Source organism: Nothobranchius furzeri, chromosome 4 (assembly GCF_043380555.1).
Source record: "Nothobranchius furzeri strain GRZ-AD chromosome 4, NfurGRZ-RIMD1, whole genome shotgun sequence".
Lineage (NCBI taxonomy): Eukaryota > Metazoa > Chordata > Actinopteri > Cyprinodontiformes > Nothobranchiidae > Nothobranchius > Nothobranchius furzeri.
The window spans coordinates 84,844,074-84,862,804 of NC_091744.1; the positions used below are offsets into that span (position 1 = coordinate 84,844,074).

Genomic DNA, 18,731 nt, shown 5'->3' on the forward strand with positions numbered 1-18,731 from the left:
AGGAATGCCATGTGTGTTCACCTCCACTCTGCACCAGAGTGCAGAAACCACAGTTGTGGCTCAGGCGAGGTGTGTGTGTGTGTGTGTGTGTGTGTGTGTGTGTGTGTGTGTGTGTGTGTGTGTGTGTGTGTGTGTGTGTGTGTGTGTGTGTGTGTGTGTGTGTGTGTGTGTGTGTGTGTACTCATAACTGTTTTTATCCACCTTATTCACCTAAAAACATAAAAATGAAACTAGTAAGATTAATTTATTTTTTAATCATGACCTTTAAAAGTATGATTCAGTGTTTTACCACGACTGAGAAGAGCAAAATAAACTATTAGGATGTTCAGATCGTATTAATGGACAGCAAAATACAACCTCATAATAACAATAGATATAATAGATTTATACTATTTTTGCTTGAAATTCAGAGTTTACAAAGTAAAAATAAGCATCTGTTTCTGAGCAGCAGCAAATGTTATAAAGGATTAATTAAACGTAAAAAACAAATGTAGGGCTGCGTGTTGCTGCCACCCTTTCACAATAAAATCAAGCCCTTTCACATTATAAAAAGTTGATTTTTAAACTGTTTTTGTGTTATTACAATAAATTTATTAATCAAGTAAATAATAAGATGATCATTTCAAGACAAAGGCCTCATGTTTGTTTTTACTAAATGTGTTAAACTGGAAAAATTTGATGCGTTTTATTTTTACAAGTATGACATCTTCACACAATCACAAACATTTCCTCATTTATAATATGGCTGGATGTTTATTTTGAAAGGGTGGCAGCTATACACTTCCACATGAATGAACCTGCCTTTTGTAAAAAAACATAATATTAAATTTACATTTATGCATTTGCCAGACATTGATGACAAGATTTTTTGTTACATTTGCATCTTTTTTCAATCTTGATCTGTGTTTATGTTTATGCGTGGAAGCCATTTTGGCCGATTCAGTAACACGAAACGTGTCTCCCAGTACTTTTGCTTTTCTTTTAGTCATTTTCTTTAAATTAGATTTCTGTGACTCTTAATTTTATTCCATTTAAGTGATCTTGTTTTATTTCAGGTTTAAATCGCTAACAGACCACCAGAATGGATGATTCTTAAAGAGCAAGTCACCCCCTACCAGAGTGTTACTCCACTCCCGCTTCCTGTTTGAAAAATGCAACAAGTGCTGTTGCCTAGCAGACCGAGAGGGCAGAGCCGCTAACAAATACACACACACACACACAGGCTCACAACGACATTGTGACATCATATGGTACCAGCTAACGTTCTAGGGTACCTCTTAGCCAATAGCGATGGCAGATTTAAATTCAAATGCAGTGCAGAGTAGGGGTTGTATGAACTAGTCGACTAGTCGACTTCACTGCTCTGTAGTGACTTTTTATGCCTGCCATCGACTAGTCGCTGTCACGTGATAATGACAAGATGCAGCCCTCGGAAAAGACAGCAGGTGACGAGCTCCTGCGCGTCTGGATCGAGGCGGAGGCAACGCGCTGTGCCAGAGCGTCGGTACTGACACCCGCCGTAAAACGGACATTTAACCAAATTGTGACCTTTACCCTCTTGCAATTTAACCTTCCCCTCACCCCATCCTAACCTTAACCAGCTTGTGCATGCAAAGCTCTGATCGTTGACGCGCTCCAGACATCTGCGTCCTGAGCACGGCCACAGTAACATTATCAGATCAGGTGTCACCCCTCAAAAACAAATGTAACGCGATCGTTCATGTCGGCTCATTTCCTTTTATGTTTTCTGTCTTTTATTTTTGCCTGATGCACCCCGCTGCTGTGGAGCGGGACGCATCACCTGTTTTATCCTCCGGCGACGCACCAATCACTGATGTGGCCGGCGAGCAGCTCGCACTCCGCTGTTTTAGCGGTCAGTAGATCTTTTAGAACTGCAGTTCAAAGGTAACTCATGAGGTGAATATATATGAACCCAGGTAGCAGTTTCTCTTTAGGATGGAGAGGAGATGCAGGAAGATAATAAACAGGCAGGACAGAAAAATAGTCAAATAAAAACAAGCTAGTTTTTGTACCTGCTGGTTGCAACAAACAGACACCACTGAAGGTAATCAGAAGTGAGGAACAGAAAATGAAATAATTATTTTAATGTTTAGAGCAGCAGGAACTCTGAGAGGCTGCAGGCGCATCAGTGAGTTTGCGGCCGCTGCGCAGGGGGAGGGGGGGGGAGGGCTGAAGCAGAAGCTACCGTTGTTAAGAGAAATGTGTTTAACTTTGAAAATGTGGGCGCAGTTTTAATTGTCAAAAACTCCAGCGAACCAACCGACCCCCGCCGCCGCTTCAGGTGAATGACGTCATCAACGACTAGTCAAAGTGGACTTGATTTTCATTACTTGAATGTCGACTTTTAAAAAAAATTCAGTCACGCAACCCCTAGTGCAGAGTTTTTACCTGACAACGGCACAACACTGACAGTTTTAGGCAGAACATTTAAATTTTAACTAAGATGCACTAAAGTGGTAAACTATTGACTACATGTGTCTGATTAGACACACATTTATATAGTTTATCAGAAAAAAAGTTGATTTGGGGGTGACTTGCTCTTTAAAGGCTAGGTGTTCCTGTTGATTTTATAGTCTAATTCACCCAGATAAGGAGATTATATGTTTTTTACCCTAAAATGTGTTTTCCCCAGTAATTTTATGCTTGCGTAATAAAAATTAAGATATTTTAAAGAAAGATGCTAAAATCAAACTTTAGTTTAACGACAATAATCCCAGTAATGATGAATTATGAACATACCTGCAGCACGTTGTCTGGTTGTGAAACGATTGGTCAGTCTGCCCTCAAATCCTAAACCCTGCATCTCCTCTTATAAATAATGATTCTACACACTGGCTTCATTATATTTTCTTTATCATGACACATTTTTGCAAAAATAAAAGCAATATAATTCTCTCACTGCCTAATAAACAAAGTAAACACGCTTTTTAGCTGAGGTTTGAATTGCACTTGCAGCATGCATCCTTGCAGAAGCACCGAGTCATGTGGACTCTAAAGCACTTGACACGGGTCTCAGCAGTGAGCATTGTGGGCCTTTCTGTAGAAAACAAAAAGTCGGGACTTCATCTGAGCCTCTTGAAACAAAGTTAGGACTTTTCAGGTTGCAGCTTCTGTGAAAACAAGAGAAAATGAATCAAAAACATGAAAATGAATCGGATCAATGCATAAAAAATACACAAAGTCAGGCTTAACCTGCTGTCGAAGGGCCTGCATGGATTTGTACTCCCACTGCTCCTTCTTTTTTCTGATCCAGTTGGGTTCATCTGGGATCAGAGCCGCTATAATCACCTTGACTAATATCAGTAGATGCTGCAAACACAGAGGAAAGGAATCGGACCGACGGGTCTCAGAGAGTCGCGGTTATTACACGTTTCCCCCTCCTACCTCCACGATAACGGCTCCCAGCAGAAGGTCGTTGCTGCTCATCTCGCCCCGCCGACACTTCTCCTGTAGCCGCGGTGACAGCACCAGCAGCCAGCAGTTGGACACCACGGAGACGAAGCTCAGGACCTCAAAGGCGATCTGTAAGAATGCAGACCAGCGTGGTGAACCTGTCGGGGGAACCTGCTGCTCCTGTTTGTGTCGTGTTCACTGCTGACCTGCCACACGCCCATGTCACCCACTGGGGGGGAGAAGGGTTTACGGAAGAGTTTGCAAATCTTGTAGGCGTCCGACCGGATCTCTGTTAGGTTGTTGAGGAGCAGCAGAACAGCAGTCAGAGGAAACACGCAGGAGAAAAGACTCAAGTACCCAAACTGCACCAGGAGCTCTATGTATTCTGCAAACAGGCCCTGAGACGAAACAAGAGGCTGGATTTTAATTCATCATTTGCTTAAAGAGCATGTCACCCCCAAATCAACCTTTTTTCTGATAAACTATCTAAATGCGTGTCTAATCGTGCTGCAGACACGTGTCGTCAATAGTTGAGCACTTTAGTGCATTTTTGTTCAAATTTAAATATTCTGCCTAAAACTGTCAGTGTTGTGCCGTTGTCAGGAAAAAACTCTGCAGCTGAATTTAAGGCCTAGTCCACACGTAGCCGGGTTTTTTGAAAACGAATATCCGCCCCTCCAAAAACTTGCATCCACACCACCGCGTTTTAAAAACCAACTCTGTCCACACGTACCCGGATAAATACGTTGTTAAGGACATGCCAGACCTGTAGGCGGCAGTACTTCCCCCGTTCTTAACCTCGTCCTTCGTCTGTGGTCTTCCGCTAGGAGCAGTAAGTCCGCTTGCAAAAACAAACAAGCAGAAAGCGCTTGGACGATTGATGGATCGGGTAGTGACAGAGCGCAGCTCTGAGGGCTTCCATGATGCCGGCTAGTGTAAACACAGGTCGCACACGTGATGTCAGCATTTTTTGTCGCGGAAAGTGACGTTGCGGACCTTAAAACTCCGGTTTTGTCCGTCCACACGCAGACACCCAAAACGGAGAAAACACAGATCTTCACTTTGGCCGGAGTTTTTAAAAAGATCCGTTTTCGTGTGAAAAAACTCTGTTTTCGTGTGGATGGCAGGCCAAAACGTAGAAAAATATCTACGTTTTGGCAGATCCCCGGCTACGTGTGGACAGGGCCTAAATCTGCCATCGCTATTAACTAAGAGGTTCCCTAGAACTTTAGCCGGTACCATATGATGTCACAATGTCGTGTGTGTGTATTTGTTAGCGGCTCCGCCCTCTCGGTCGGCTAGGCAACAGCATTTGTTGCATTTTTCAAACGGGAAGTGGGAGCGGACTAATACTCTGGTAGGGGTTGACTTGCTCTTTAAAGCAGTGTTTCCTCTTGTGTTACTCACAGGAAAAGGAGGCATGTTGCCCTGGTTCCTAAATTTGTCCTCTACTGGGTCTTCTTCTTTCTCGTTCCTCTTGGGGGAGCTGATGAATCTGTCCACCAGGTACGGTATGACCACCTCTGTCACCTGGTTGACCAGCTGGGACACGATCAGCAAAGAGGCTAAACGCTGCGGACAGGAAGAGGACGAAGTTTGGTTCTGCACCGTAAGAAAGCAGTGTTGAATTTCCCGGCTGGTTCCATTAAATCTTTTGTTGTTGTTGTTGTTGTTTGTTACGACTCAGACCAAACTCTCTGACACGTTTAGCTCTAGAACGTTTTACGGTTTCCTTGAACTCTGAACTCTGGATCCTGGTCCAGATGCCGCTTCAGAACAGAACCAGATCTCAGAATCCAAATCAAGCAGACGTTCCATTTTTCATTAGCTGGTAAAGTCCGTGGCCGCCTCCATTACAGTGAGTTTACTTTGGCTCAAACGACGATAGTGTGACCTGACACTGGTGTTGACCTTGGAGTCGACCTCTACTCTCTGCGGGAGTTGTTCCGGGCTTTTTTGTGACCACTCATGTTATCCGTCTCTCCACTATTAAATTCATAATTAATATTACCGTACTGACCAGAATATAAGATGAGTTTTTTTTCATTGAAAATAATTTCATGTGGGGTCGTCTCATGATCGGGGTCTAAGCATTTCCACATGCCGGTATTTGTCTGAGGTCATTACACGCCCGTAACAGCAGGGGGCGCCAGGCTGCGTGTTCTCAACAGGAGGAAAAAAACGGATGCAAGAGGTTCGGAGCAGCGTGGACCAAAATGGGGCAAGTTAACAAGGTGTAAGGCCGATTTGTGAATTTTAAGATGACGGTGGTCATTTCAGCAGAGGCAACAAACATCGCATGCGTGGATGCGTTGGATAGCAGTGAGGATGGCTTTCTGGGAGGAGTCGGCAGGTGTAGCGAACTGATGGTCCACCGGGACCGCGAGGCAGAGGGCGTCTGTATAAAAGCCTCATTTGACTTTTGATTTCACATGTCAGCAAAGTTCTGATAGTTTGCATTAAAATAGTATTTTTGATCAGTATTTGATCTGAAATTTTCATTTTAAAAGTGATTTTTTTTTTTTGTCTTTTCCTGAAGATTAGTCTTGGAAAGGGGGTCGTCTTATAATCGGGTCAATACGGTGATTATAGTCACAGGAACATCAAGCTGCTAGGAGATGGTCTTCTAGCCTTTCCCTTTAACATTCTGGTCAATAATGGTCATTCTGTGTATCTGACGCCGCTGTGGTCCATGGCCAGTGTGGTACACACCCTGATACCACACTGCACTGTGACTACCTCTCAGCTCAGACTGACTGTTGCCGATTGCAGGGCACTTTAGTCTCATTAGTTTATCTTTTCTAGGGAATTATCATTTTTATCCAGGCCAGTTTCATTCATTAAAAATAAAAATGTCAGTAATTTCTTGAAAATTGTTACTTTTGTTAGTTTCTAATTTATTTTAGAGACCATTTTGGTGTTTTTACATCTGTAGGTGAGTCCTGATAACAAACTGAACAAATCTTATTCAGATGAAAGTAAAATTTAAATTTTCAGCTTTAAAATATACTTTTCAATTCATAAGTTTATTTAACTGTGTTTATTTTAATAACTTCAAAAGCTGCAGTTTTACCTCAGATTTACAGGATTACTTTTACAGAAATTTTAAGTTACAAGTTAGGTGAAGGAGTTGTAAAAATGCGTTTGGATCATTTGGGAAACAGGAAAACGGCATCTTTTTACGAGTCAAAAGCCATTTAAAAATGAGAAGAGCAGCTGTGGGCTTCTACCTTTCGAAGCAGCGGCACATCCCGCTTAAAGAAGGCGATGTGGAACAGGACTGCAAAGTAGTTGAAGAAGGTAAACTGAGAAGATGCAGAACATAACCGGGTCAGAACTGGAGTGAGTTAGTGATGAGTGAATGGATGAAAAGGAACTAACCACTAGAACTTTGGCTGTCAGGTGGTTCTGGTGGGCCGACTCCTCTCTGTGGTTCTCTGAAGGCGAGGATGAAAAGTTTGTTGCTTTATTCTTGTTAGAGCCGCATGACTCAGCAGTTTTCTCTGTCTGACAAAGATCCTCCAAGCTGCTCACCGTATTCAGTTAGAGACTCGGCCGCGGTCTTGTAAACAGTCGCCAGCATGTTTGTGTAGACGATGTGGAGCACCGAGGGCGCGTAGAGCAAAGGCCGAGTCAGCAGAGAGTCCCAGTCTGTGTGGAGCTTCTGGACTCGGGCCTCTCCCCAGTAGAAACACATCATTCCCAGAACCACCAGCCCTGCAGGAGTAACGGCAGATTCATCAGCTCACTCTAACTTCATGTTTGGTTGAAATTTGGTTTAAAGCCTCACCTAAAAACAGCCCCACAACCGGGACCGACACCAGCGCCATCCGCAGGCCCCGCTGCCAGTCAGGGAACAGCGGCTCCACACGACCGGTCACCGGGTTCGTCCCGAGTTCACCGCGGTAGCCGGGCCGAGGCTCCGCAAAGCGTTCAGCGAGGTTCAGGGTCCCCCAGCGGTAGGACAGGGACGCGCTCCGGCGCTTCCACATCTCCATAACCACCGTAGACCAGAGCATGCTGAACACCGCCAGGATCATGTGACCGCTGATTACAAATCCTGAGTCCTCCTGGATTTCTCCCACCTGAGAACCTGCCTCTGGAATCTCCTTCTGATCATCACCTGTCACATACAAAAAGATCTCTGTACATAGGCGTCATTTTAACCGGGGACGCCGGGGACATGTCCCCGGCAAAATTTGTGATTGGCAGCTGTGTCCCCCCCACTTTCAAAAACGCCTGCTGATGAGGATTTTTGTTTTACCAGCTCAGATCTTATCCAGGGGTCGGCAACCTGTTCCCATCAAAGAGCCATTATTACCCGTTTCCCACAGTAATTCTGGACGGACCTTAATAAGCAGTGACTTAAGTGAAGCAGGCAGGTCGCGCTAGAAAATTTAGTTTAAAAAGACGTCATAAATGTTTTCCCCCGTCATTTTTATTTATAAAATATGAAGTAAAAACTCACAATTTAATTTTCATTCATTTGTCATTAATATGTAGTCTACACCCGTGCGTTAAGTGGACCATCTTCCAGTAAACGCACAGCATCCAGCCCACCTCTCCAAATGCGTAAAATGTGCATCAGCCGCTAGTTAGGCGCACCATCAGCTGATCAGCCCAGACAAGAGCAGAGCAAATAGAGACAGAATAGAGGATGATTCTGTCTGGATGTGGATGGAGATTACATTTTACAGCAGCCTGATCATCATTTAAATACGTAAACCATCACCTGTCTTCTAGTCCATGCTATCAGCATATATTTTAATTGGTGTGTGTGTGTGTGTGTTTTCCACTTCAAACACTGGTCTAACCAACCAGACCAGCGTGTCCAGTAACATATTAATGTTACAATTAAACAGTTTCCCTTCATGTAGGCCAGGAACATTTCACCTGCCGTGGCCCGACCGCTTCTGCTCCACACGAACTTTGTGCGTGATCAAATGTCTCTACGCATCATGCGTCTCCATATTAGAGACGGGAACAAGCGCTGTTCAGCCAGTTTCATAATTTCATAAAAAGAACATTTTTCCAAGTGACACATCCCTCAGAGAGACCGGGTTTCCAGACCGACTTCAGTGGGAGGAAATCATTGCATGCACCATGGTTCTGCGCTGCGCTGCGAACCCCTCAGATCTTCAGCTCACTGTCCACCGTGGGCGCTCCGAGCCGCGCTGAACACAGTGTCCAGTATAAAGCTCTGATGTTCTGATGGGAATCTTTTACCTCCGCGATGTGCGTTAACGATTAAAATGTCAGCTCATCCATGTGCATCAGTGTGCGTGGGGGTAATTCTTTCAAACCAAGCAACATCCTTGAGTTCATCTGTCAAAATAAACAGTCAAATGGAAATATATGTAACCTGCCGTTTAACTGTTTTGCCTTCTTGTGAAGATTGTTGCAAAGAGAAACAATTAAACTTGATTAACCCCAGAGCCACGCAGAGCGCATGCGGGAAGGTTCCTCCCACTGAAGCGAGTGCTTTCCAAACCCGGTCTCTCAGAGAGACTTGTCACTTAGAAAATGTTCCCTGATGATGAAACTTTGGCTGAATAGCGCTTGTTCCCGTCTCCAATGTGGCGACACATCCAGGAGCCGTCTGAGGAGAGTCCCAGAATCTCACATCGTCTTCAGCTAATAAAGCGCCTATGATTACGCACAAGCGTGACGCGTCAACCCGGTCTCACAGTAAGACCGGGTTGGACCTGTTCAGGTTTACGCAGACAATCTTTACATTTAGAATTGGCATACAGATGTAAAATTAATGCAGTAAAATATAAAGCATTTTATTTAAATATCCATTCATTATTTTACAAACACAGAGCCGCATCAGATGGATGGAAGAGCCGCATGCGGCTCCAGAGCCGCCGACCCCTGTGCTAGCCTACTTTATTGTCCCCAGCAATTTTTAAACCCCACTCAAGTGTATGGTTATTGTCCCCAGCAATTCTGGAAACAAACTGACGCCCTTGTCTCTGTAGGATATTTATCGCCCCACTACAAAGGAGAAGGTGGTGATTTTTGTAAGATAATGAGTTGATTATATCACCACTTTTGAATAGTTTATCAGAAATAACACAACGGGCTGCTAAAGTAAGGACGCACCTGAGGAGTATGCAATGAACAGCCCCATCATTGCAGGTGGAAGCAGAGACCAGGTGTAGAAATCCAGGAAGCTGAAGTAAAAAGCCACAGGGCTTCCAAAATACTCATTAATTTCATCTGCAAACAGAGGAGTTCTGTGTTGGTACACGTCGGTTCCTCACATGTCAGTCAGCTTCACACGTTGGTGAATAAAAATCCACCCACCCAGCGGCTGAACCAGCTGATTCCCAAAGTACCAGGCTTTGCTCAGGTCCTTCAGTTTGTTTGGATTGTGGAGAGGAAGAGTGTCGACGATCACACCGACTGACCCCAGCTTCTGCCCTGCACCAGATTTCAGTCCCGACACATCAGACAAACTCTTTTTACCAAAGTCACATCAGAACATAAACCAGACTGAGCTGAGCTCAGCAGCTTTGTAATCGATCCATCCACCCATCTTCTTTACCCGCTTATTCACACGGGGGGGGGGGGGGGGGGGGCAAGTCTGTCGCAGGGCACTTTGGAATTGATCACAAACCAAAATAACCATCAAAGGCAAATTCTCTTCAACACAGAGAAAACATGTTTTTGCTTATTGTAGAGCATCATCTCAAAATCTCATCGAATCATTTCTGGCCTTAAAGGGTTCAGGTGGTACCACATAAATTTATTGACTTTTAGGAGTTTTTTTATATGCTGAGTAAAATTTTGTAACTAAATCTATTTACATGATTTTCACTTTTAATAACTCAGTAAAGTTTATTAAGAGAAAATCCCTCTTATTTAACGTGGATGCAGTTTCGCCTTGTGGCCACTAGAGGGCGTATGATCTGATATGTTTGTAGCACTGTAGCTAGCTTTTCATAGCTCCCGCTTTAGACTGTTGATTCAATCTTGTTAAAAATAGATCTGAGTTTTAGGAGTTTATAAGCTGGTTACAATTTAGTAACTAAAGAAATAATTTGATGTGTTTGTTGACAAAAATATCTCAATACCTGCAGTGGATGTACTGTTGCCACCAGAGGGCATATAATTTGATATGTTTATAGCTCTGTAGCTAGCTGCTGATACCTCCTTGTTGAGTTAATCTTGTTACACACAGATTTAAATTGATTTGAGTTTTAGGAGTTTGTTATATGCTGGTTAAATACTTTTAACTAAATCTATTTATTTGATTTTACCTTTTATTAACTCAATCATGTTTATTAAGAGAAAATCCCTCTGTCTGCAGTGGATTTAGTTTTGCCTTGTGGCCACTAGAGGGCGTATGATCTGATATGTTTGTAGCGCTGTAGCTAGCTTTTCATAGCTCCCACTTTAGACCGTTGATTTAATCTTGCTGAACACAAACAATTTAAATGGATTTATGGAGTTCTGGGAGTTTGTTATAAGCAGGTTACAATTTTGTAACTGAAGAAATAACTTAATGTGTTGAAAAAAATCTCTATTTCTGTATTGGTTGTAATTTTGCCCTAAACGGTCGGCGAATTGTCCACTCCTAACCCCGTGACCCCATCTCACTCTTTGAAATGTTCAAAAGTTGGCCGCCCTGTTATTACGAGAAAATCCCTCTGTCTACAGTGGAGCCTATCTAAACCCAGCACCTCCTTGCTGCAAGGCAACAGCACTAACCGCTGCAGCCCCAGATGGAGTTGTCACTCTTAAGTCGGATAAAGGATTGAATTCTTCCCAGATTGTCTGTGGAAGTGAGAGCTGCATGTCTGCTCGTGCAACCCAGCGCACTACTTCCTGCACCCATCAGGTTCTTAGACTCCAGAGGGGATCTTGAAGAAAATGGTCTTTGAATGCCCCCCCCCCACCCCCCCAAAAGTAGCTCACTTGAATGCCTTTTTGCCAAGAGCAAATACTGCACCTTTAAGCAAACAAAGATAAAAATGTATTAGTTTGCAGCAGAAAATGGCTGACTGCAAAAATGCAAAATACACTCAGTAAGGTTTGCACGAAACTCCTGCTTTGCGTAGATTGTGATGTCATCCTACTGATGTAAGCAGGTCTAGATTCTGGTCCTGTTTCACCCTAATTGAACCTACTCATGGGCTGTTATTGCTCTGGTTTAACTAGTTTAACTAGTTTAAAGAGTTGTTTGTAATGCAAATGTCCTTTTCAGCACAGATCACCAGTTGTTTTTATTCTGGATTAGTAATTTTCCCTCCTCTTATTGTCAAAATGCTATTAAAATGCAGCGAAAAGAGGAATCAGATTGAACAGCTTTATTCCCCAGAGACACCGTAGAATCGTTGCATTCTGTTTAATAGAAAGAACAGTGAACTGTTTCCACCTGGACCGTTTTAGAAGCAACTCCATCAAGCCTGATTGCTCAAGTCTGTAGTCAGCAAAATTAAGCAAGTAATGGTAATAGATGATTTGATTTAGTGAGATTTGTAGTTTCAAACTGTTAAAATAAATTATCTGACAGTTGAACAAGTTGATTATCAGCTGTGGCCAGATATTAGCATTAGCACATTAGCACAAGGGAGCTAATTATTAGTTACAATTTTCAATACCGATTCCAGTATTGGTATCGGTAAAAATTAACCGATACCAGGAACAGATACCAATGCAGTTGCTTGAAAATGGCTTCACTGTAACTTGTCATTTCTGTCCATCTAATATTTTAGTTTAGTGATGATTTCTATTCATATATTTTACTTTTTATCTCCCTCACTGTCTTTTCCTGTTGAAAGCATAGAAGAAAATAAAACTTGTATTCCAAATCATTGCATTTTTTTGTGTGTGTGGTAGAAGTATCGGTATCGGCAATTGGTATCTGCGAGTACTCGGATCCAAGTATCGGTTTGGAAAAAAGTGGTATTGTTGCCTCCCTAGTTACAATTATTCTAATAGTCATAATAAAACTACGATCATAAATATTTTTGTCGTATCACTCGCCCTTGAGACCAAACTGACCAAATTCTTCAGACTCCATTCTCTCACCTGTGGTCACATGACTCAAACGACTTTAGGTACCAAATCGATCAGTGGTACGTTTTCATTGACTTATCCTCTAAACCAGTCCGAGGTTTTGTTAGCCAGTATCAAATTGAAACAGCATCTTGTGAACAGATTAAAGATTTGCACGCACCGCTTTTTCAAATCAAAACAAACTGATCGATTGTCTTCTGTTTGCTGCAGCGTTAAATGACTCGGCTGCATGTGAGCGTTCCGTTTCTCTGTGTTGATGCTGAGAACTGCGGGCACAATGAGGCTACTCACAGATTATATCTCGCTTTTTCAGCGTGAAGTTTTCAGGAAGGCCGGGGACCCTCAGGTCCTTCTGAGCTCGCAGACCGTCCAGCTCATACTTCACTATGTACTGTCGCTCTGCTAAGGTCAGAAACCCCTCCATGTTGTCTGTAAAACACACACACACACACACACACACACACACACACACACACACACACACACACACACACACACACACACACACACAGAAAATATCCAGGTTAGGCTATGCTGTATTATATATATCTATGATTATATATATGTAGATCCTGTAGTGTGGTTTTGAAAAAGTGTATTTTGGGAAATAAATGACATCACAACACAATTAGTTTGTATTTTAATGCACCTAAATGTGCATTTATGTCTTTAAAAAGCTGTTTAAAGTTGAGGTTGAATCACCCATCCTGAATTCAGATTGGAAAGTAACTAAAATGTGATTATCAGTGACTCGTGGAGGATGGCTGCTTATACTGAGCCAGGATTCTCTGGAGGTTTCTTCCTGTTAAAAGGGAGTTTTCCTCTCCACTGTCGCTATATGCTTGCTTAGTATGAGGATTGCTGTAAAGTCACTGACACTAGTCAGTGACTTGATGCAATTTGCTGGGTTCCTTATTTAGGAAACTTTTTTTTTTCTGATTGGCTTAATGAACTGACCTGTATTGGAATGTTTATTATGTGAAGTGCCTTGAGACGACTCTTGTCGTGATTTGGTGCTTTATAAATAAACTTGAATTGAATTATAACAGTTGCATCCTGGACCAGAAGGTCTGATCGACATGTACAAGCTGAATTCTCTTTAACCCCATAACGCCGGTTGTCACAAATTTGCATCGAACCTGCATTCGCTCCAAATGCAACCAAAATACTGCATGTACCTGAAAGAAAATCCTCAAGTGGAGAAAGTTTTAGAATTGAAAACAAATTCAGGCGTAAGGGGTTAAAAAATAACACTGGATTTAAAGAGCAAGTCACCCCCAAACCAAGTTTTTTTTCTGATAAACTATATAAATGCGTGTCTAATCGTGCTGCAGACACGTGTCGTCAATAGTTTCGCACTTTAGTGCATTTTAGGTAAAATTTTAATTTTCTGCCTAAAACTGTCAGTGTTGTGCCGTTGTCAGGTAAAAACTCTGCACTGCATTTGAATTTAAATCTGCCATCACTATTGGCTAAGAGGTACAAAATGACGTTAGCTGGTACATTATGATGTCACAATGTTGTTGTCAGCCTGTGTGTGTGTGTGTGTGTGTGTGTGTGTGTGTGTGTGTGTGTGTGTGTGTATTTGTTAGCGGCTCCGCCCTCTCGGTTTGCTAGGCAACAGCATTTGTAGCATTTTTCAAACAGGAAGTGGGAGTGGAGTTAGAATCTGGTAGGGGGGTGACTTGCTCTTTAAAGAAACGAGGAAATGGTCCACATGTAGCACTGAACACAAACATACGAAGATGCCCCATGGACTGGTGCTGCTATAGTGGCTGGCCACCATCTTGGATGGGTTTCTATGCACACCCACTGCATTTATTTTTACTGAGGAAGGTGCTACCTAACTAAAAAAACACATTTTATTTTGATTTTTCACAAAAATCAGACCTATGTTATGGCACGATAATTAAAATATAAATATAATGAAACATAAAAAAATATATAATCCCAGCAGGTTGACTAGAACAGTCAGTGATCTGTTTTCAATGGTGCGCCAGTTGTTGAAGCCGAACAAAAAACGTTTGTAGTAGTCCGCTCTGCGTCGACCCCAGATGGGTTTGGAGAATGAGGAACCCATCCAATATGGCGCCGATGCTGTTACACTCTCCAGCACCCAATGGGACGTCTACGTATTCATGTCTTTGGCACTGAACCTCAATGTGCCACAAGTTTCTTCTAAATGATGGTCCTACCTGCATAAATACGATAAACTAAAAATATGAAATACACACACTCTGCTCTGACACATTCAGGAGAATTTAAAAAAAACTCGGCGTGTGTCTCACGGAGTGTATCTGTAAACAAATATAAAATATTTCATAAAGTGAAGCAGCCAATACTTGCTTGTGATTTTGTTTATTTGCACATGAAATGGTTATTTTTTGGGGGGGGGGGTTAAATGCTTTTTATGACACAATTTATTGAAAAATGTTTGTGAAAATTTCCTTTTCAGCTTTCTGGAATTCCTTTTGTACTTGGATGTATTTGCCTTGGTTTGTTTTTATTGACCTGTTTACAGGTGAAAGAAAAGGTGGAGGCTACTTTTCCCAACCTCATCACAAATGCTCACGTGAAGTCTAACTGCCCTGCTAAGTTTTCTGATTGCACATAATTTCCTTCATTTAAAAGCATCATTTGTTTATTTATTTATTTGTTTATGTGGTGTTTATCATAAACACCACATCGAGTGTGCATGGGGATTATTTAGCTAGACGGATCTAAGAGTCTCATTTTGGCCACTTCTATGTTCGAGTTAGCTCCCACATTCCCAGAAAGGACTCACTGTTGAAACTGCTTCATAAAATATTTAAATCCGTTAACTATCTTTTCATTTTTAGCTGTAAATTTAAATTAGGTTAAGCATAATCGTCTGAAATAACTTTAGATAAGCTGTTAGTTTCCTTTTGACCTTGTAAATGAGCAGTAATCCCTCAGATAGTAAAATGTGTTGTTCCATCAGATGATTTTCTAAAGAGGTGGAGCGGCGTGTGAGCGGCGTACCTGAATTTTTAAAGTTGTCTCTGTCGCTGTAGGAAAACGCCTCCATGTCACCGTTGCAGTACATTTTACAGAGTCCCAGCTCCTCCACGGCTCGCTGCAGCGTACAGCGTGGTGCCGACACCACGATGATGTCACCAGTGGCGTCCTCGCCCGGATGGGCCATCAGGTCGGCACCTGGAACGGGACCGTTACGAACTTGGATTCTTGTGAAAAACATAATTTTTTTCTATTTTAAACATGTAAAAAATGAATGAATGAGCAGCTGCTGGCCCTTGGATAACATGTTTACCGTTGCTTTTTCTAAATAAACAAAAACAGTTTTAAAAGTTCATAAACACATTTTTCATCAAGTCGTCAATTATCACTCAACTCAACCTGCTTTTGTTTATTTTTATAGAACACATCTGAAAAACTAACATTAACCAAATCAACATGAACAAAACTCCAAAACATTACAAAAAACAGAGAAGAAGAAAAGTTAAAAATAAAAACTAACCTGAGGTAAAAGCGAGTGAGTTTTAAATAAGTCGCATTTAACAACAAAGCCTCTCTGATCTTGATGGGTTAGGGTTAGCGTACGGCTGTAGTAATCCATCAGATCCCAGAAAGCACCGAAACCCCGACCCTCAACTACGGGCACGGACGTAATTTTCACTTTAGAAGTGGAGGGGACACGGGGGGTGGGGGTGGTTGGTGGGGGTGGGTGGGGTGGGGGGGGGTATCTTTACAGTATGTTCTAATGGGAAACAGGCTTCAACACAAACGGTTGTTTTCCGCTTGGTCCTAGAGCTCAACCAGTGATACTGTAATATAGCGTAATGTTGTTTTTTGGATGGTAAAAAGTGCAGGGGTCAAAACTTGACTTTGGAAAAAGTGGGGGGGACATGCCCCCACCCCCAAAATTACATCCACAACAACGGGGTAGGAACCCTGTAACGGTCAAATACTTCACCAACGTTTCTCTGGCCCACTTGAGCCGGATGCTTTTAGATCAGGGGTGGGCAATCCTGGTCCTCCAGGGCCGCTATCCAGCAGGTTTTAGTTGTTTACCTGCCCCAACACACCTGATTCCTGGATGAATCACCTGTTCAGCAGCTCATCAGGCTCTGCAGCAGCCTGTTAATCACTAGTAGATTCAAACCAGGTGTGTTTAAGCAGAGAAACAAGTAAAACCTGCTGGACAGCGGCCCTCGAGGACTGGGATTGCCCACCCCTGTTTTAGATGTTTCGGTCTGCGATCGTTCCCGGAAACCATTCGACTGTTGCTCATAAAAGTTTGGTCTGCTCTGTCTCTGTTGCAGAAAACGAATCCTCACCTCCATCTTTCTTAGGGGTTCCAATCAGTTTGATGAGCCAGCGCTTGGTCTCTGGGACCACCTTCACCCCGAGCTTCACCAGAACCAGCGGTTCCACTCGGTCCGAGGCGCAGCAGGGGCAGCTGACTTTGGTCCAGCTCGGTAAAAAGGAGGCGGTGCTGAGCTTGGACTGCTTTCCTCCTGCAGCTTTTCCCTCCAGCAGCTGGGACGGCTGGCTCCACCCATCAGGTACACCTTCATCATCACCCGCCTTACTCATGGTGAGTCTGAGAGGAAACGGGGAATACGAAATTCATCCTCCATCTTCACAGCTAACTGGTTAAAATTTAGATGACTCGAATCAATCAGCTCATGGAGAATTATTCATGATGTCATCTGAAGCTCAGAACTTTTTAATGCCATCATTATGTTTTAAAGTCTTTAGAACATTTTATTTGACCCTGGTTTGGTTCTTCTCCATTCTCAGATTAAATCCTCTATTGTTACATCATCATCATCATCATCATTGCTAAGCTGAGTCCCATTCTGTCCCGCTCTGAACTTGAGACAGTTCTCCACACCTTCATCTCCTCACGCTTAGACTACTGTAACTCTCTTTTCACGTGTCTGAGCAGAACCTCCCTGAACCGTCTACAGGTGGTTCAGAACGCCTGTGCTCGGCTTCTGACCAAGTCCTCCAAACACACCCACATCACCCCGCTTCTCCTCCAGCTTCACTGGCTGCCAGTCAACTTCAGGGTTCATTTCAAGGTCCTGGTTCTGGTCTATAGGGCCTTACATGGACAAGCACCATCTTACATTGGTGATCTTCTTAGTCCCTACACCCCCAGCAGGTCCCTGAGGTCCAGTGACCAAAGCCTACTGGTTGTGCAGCACCAGGCTAAAGGTCAAAGGCGACAGATCATTTGCTGCTGTGGCCCCCAGACTCTGGACCTCTCTCCCCCTGAGCCTGAGATCAGTGGACTCAGTGGTCTCCTTTAAAAAGCAGCTGAAGACTCACTTGTTCAAGCTGGCTTTTGTATGACCTTCTTCACCTCTCTCTCTTTATTCTGCTCTCCCCACCTATTCCACCTTCCTCAGGATCCACTGATTTCCCTCTTTCCTGTTCACTCTCTCTCTTTCTTAACACTTTTTAATCACAATTGCCTATTTTTGCTCATTTTAAATATATTTTTAAACATTTTCTAAATTCTTTTTTTTATATTTTTACATTTTTCGTTTTTGTGAAGCGCCTCGTGATTTTTATCTTGAGAGGCGCTATAGAAATGATATTTTCTTCTTCTTTTTTCTTCTTCTTCTACTTCTTCATGATATATTTATTTAAAGTCAGATTACGGCTCTAATTGTCATTTTCATCATTTCTTCTGTTATAACAAACAATTCCTTGCGGAGCTTTTAGATGATCATGAAACCATAAAAAACTCATGTTTCATCTTTTATTTCCACTCTGGCTGCAACCTCATGACACCCATCTGCTTCAGGAAGCTGGGGCTACTTAAGCTCAACATTAAGGTTCAGATCACATTACTTGTTTCCTGACAGCGTTGTGTTTCTGACCCGTTTTGACGACTCTCTCCGACGGCGTCAGGCAGAACAGAAAGTGTCTCTGTACTTCCTGGGATGAGTCTAAACGGTGTCGGCCGTCACAGAAACATTTAGGGGTGAAAGAGAGGATGACATGCTACACCCAGCAGGGCTCTGATGATGAGGTTCTGGTCTTCAGTCCTCCGCCGGGCCCTCCACCAAACTCCTGAGTCAATGCCAACAAACGGAGAGCCCAACATGAAGACGGGAACATCTGCTGAGCAACACGGAAAAGTACAAAAAACCCTCTCTGCACACACTTACCCAGCCTCAGAGTGGTTCCGCCCAGCTTTCCCTCCTGATGTAGTTATGTGTGCATGTATGTGTGGGTGTGTGTGTGTGTGTGAACAGCAGGAATGCAGAACTCCCGGAGGGTGTGGAGGCTTG

The 18,731-nt window shown here is 43.0% G+C and overlaps 1 protein-coding gene across 2 annotated transcripts; it reads right to left on the minus strand.

Annotated features, from left to right (window-relative positions):
- Nucleotides 1-2,857: 2,857 nt before the first annotated feature.
- Nucleotides 2,858-18,731, minus strand: ano10b (anoctamin 10b). Of its 2 annotated transcripts, XM_015965260.3 has the most exons (16): nucleotides 18,609-18,731; nucleotides 18,318-18,510; nucleotides 16,761-17,026; nucleotides 15,445-15,618; nucleotides 12,733-12,870; nucleotides 9,724-9,840; nucleotides 9,520-9,636; nucleotides 7,205-7,537; nucleotides 6,949-7,131; nucleotides 6,796-6,851; nucleotides 6,645-6,719; nucleotides 4,822-4,986; nucleotides 3,621-3,812; nucleotides 3,406-3,543; nucleotides 3,214-3,330; nucleotides 2,858-3,131 (listed from the first exon to the last, which is right to left on the minus strand). In XM_015965260.3, exons 3-16 carry the CDS (start codon nucleotides 17,017-17,019, stop codon nucleotides 3,108-3,110), a joined length of 2,088 nt encoding a protein of 695 aa, XP_015820746.3. In that variant the 5' UTR covers nucleotides 17,020-17,026; nucleotides 18,318-18,510; nucleotides 18,609-18,731; the 3' UTR covers nucleotides 2,858-3,107. The 2 variants fall into 2 exon arrangements, with proteins under 2 accessions (XP_015820746.3, XP_070406641.1); XM_070550540.1 differs by lacking the exon at nucleotides 18,609-18,731 and having other exon boundaries at nucleotides 18,289-18,510.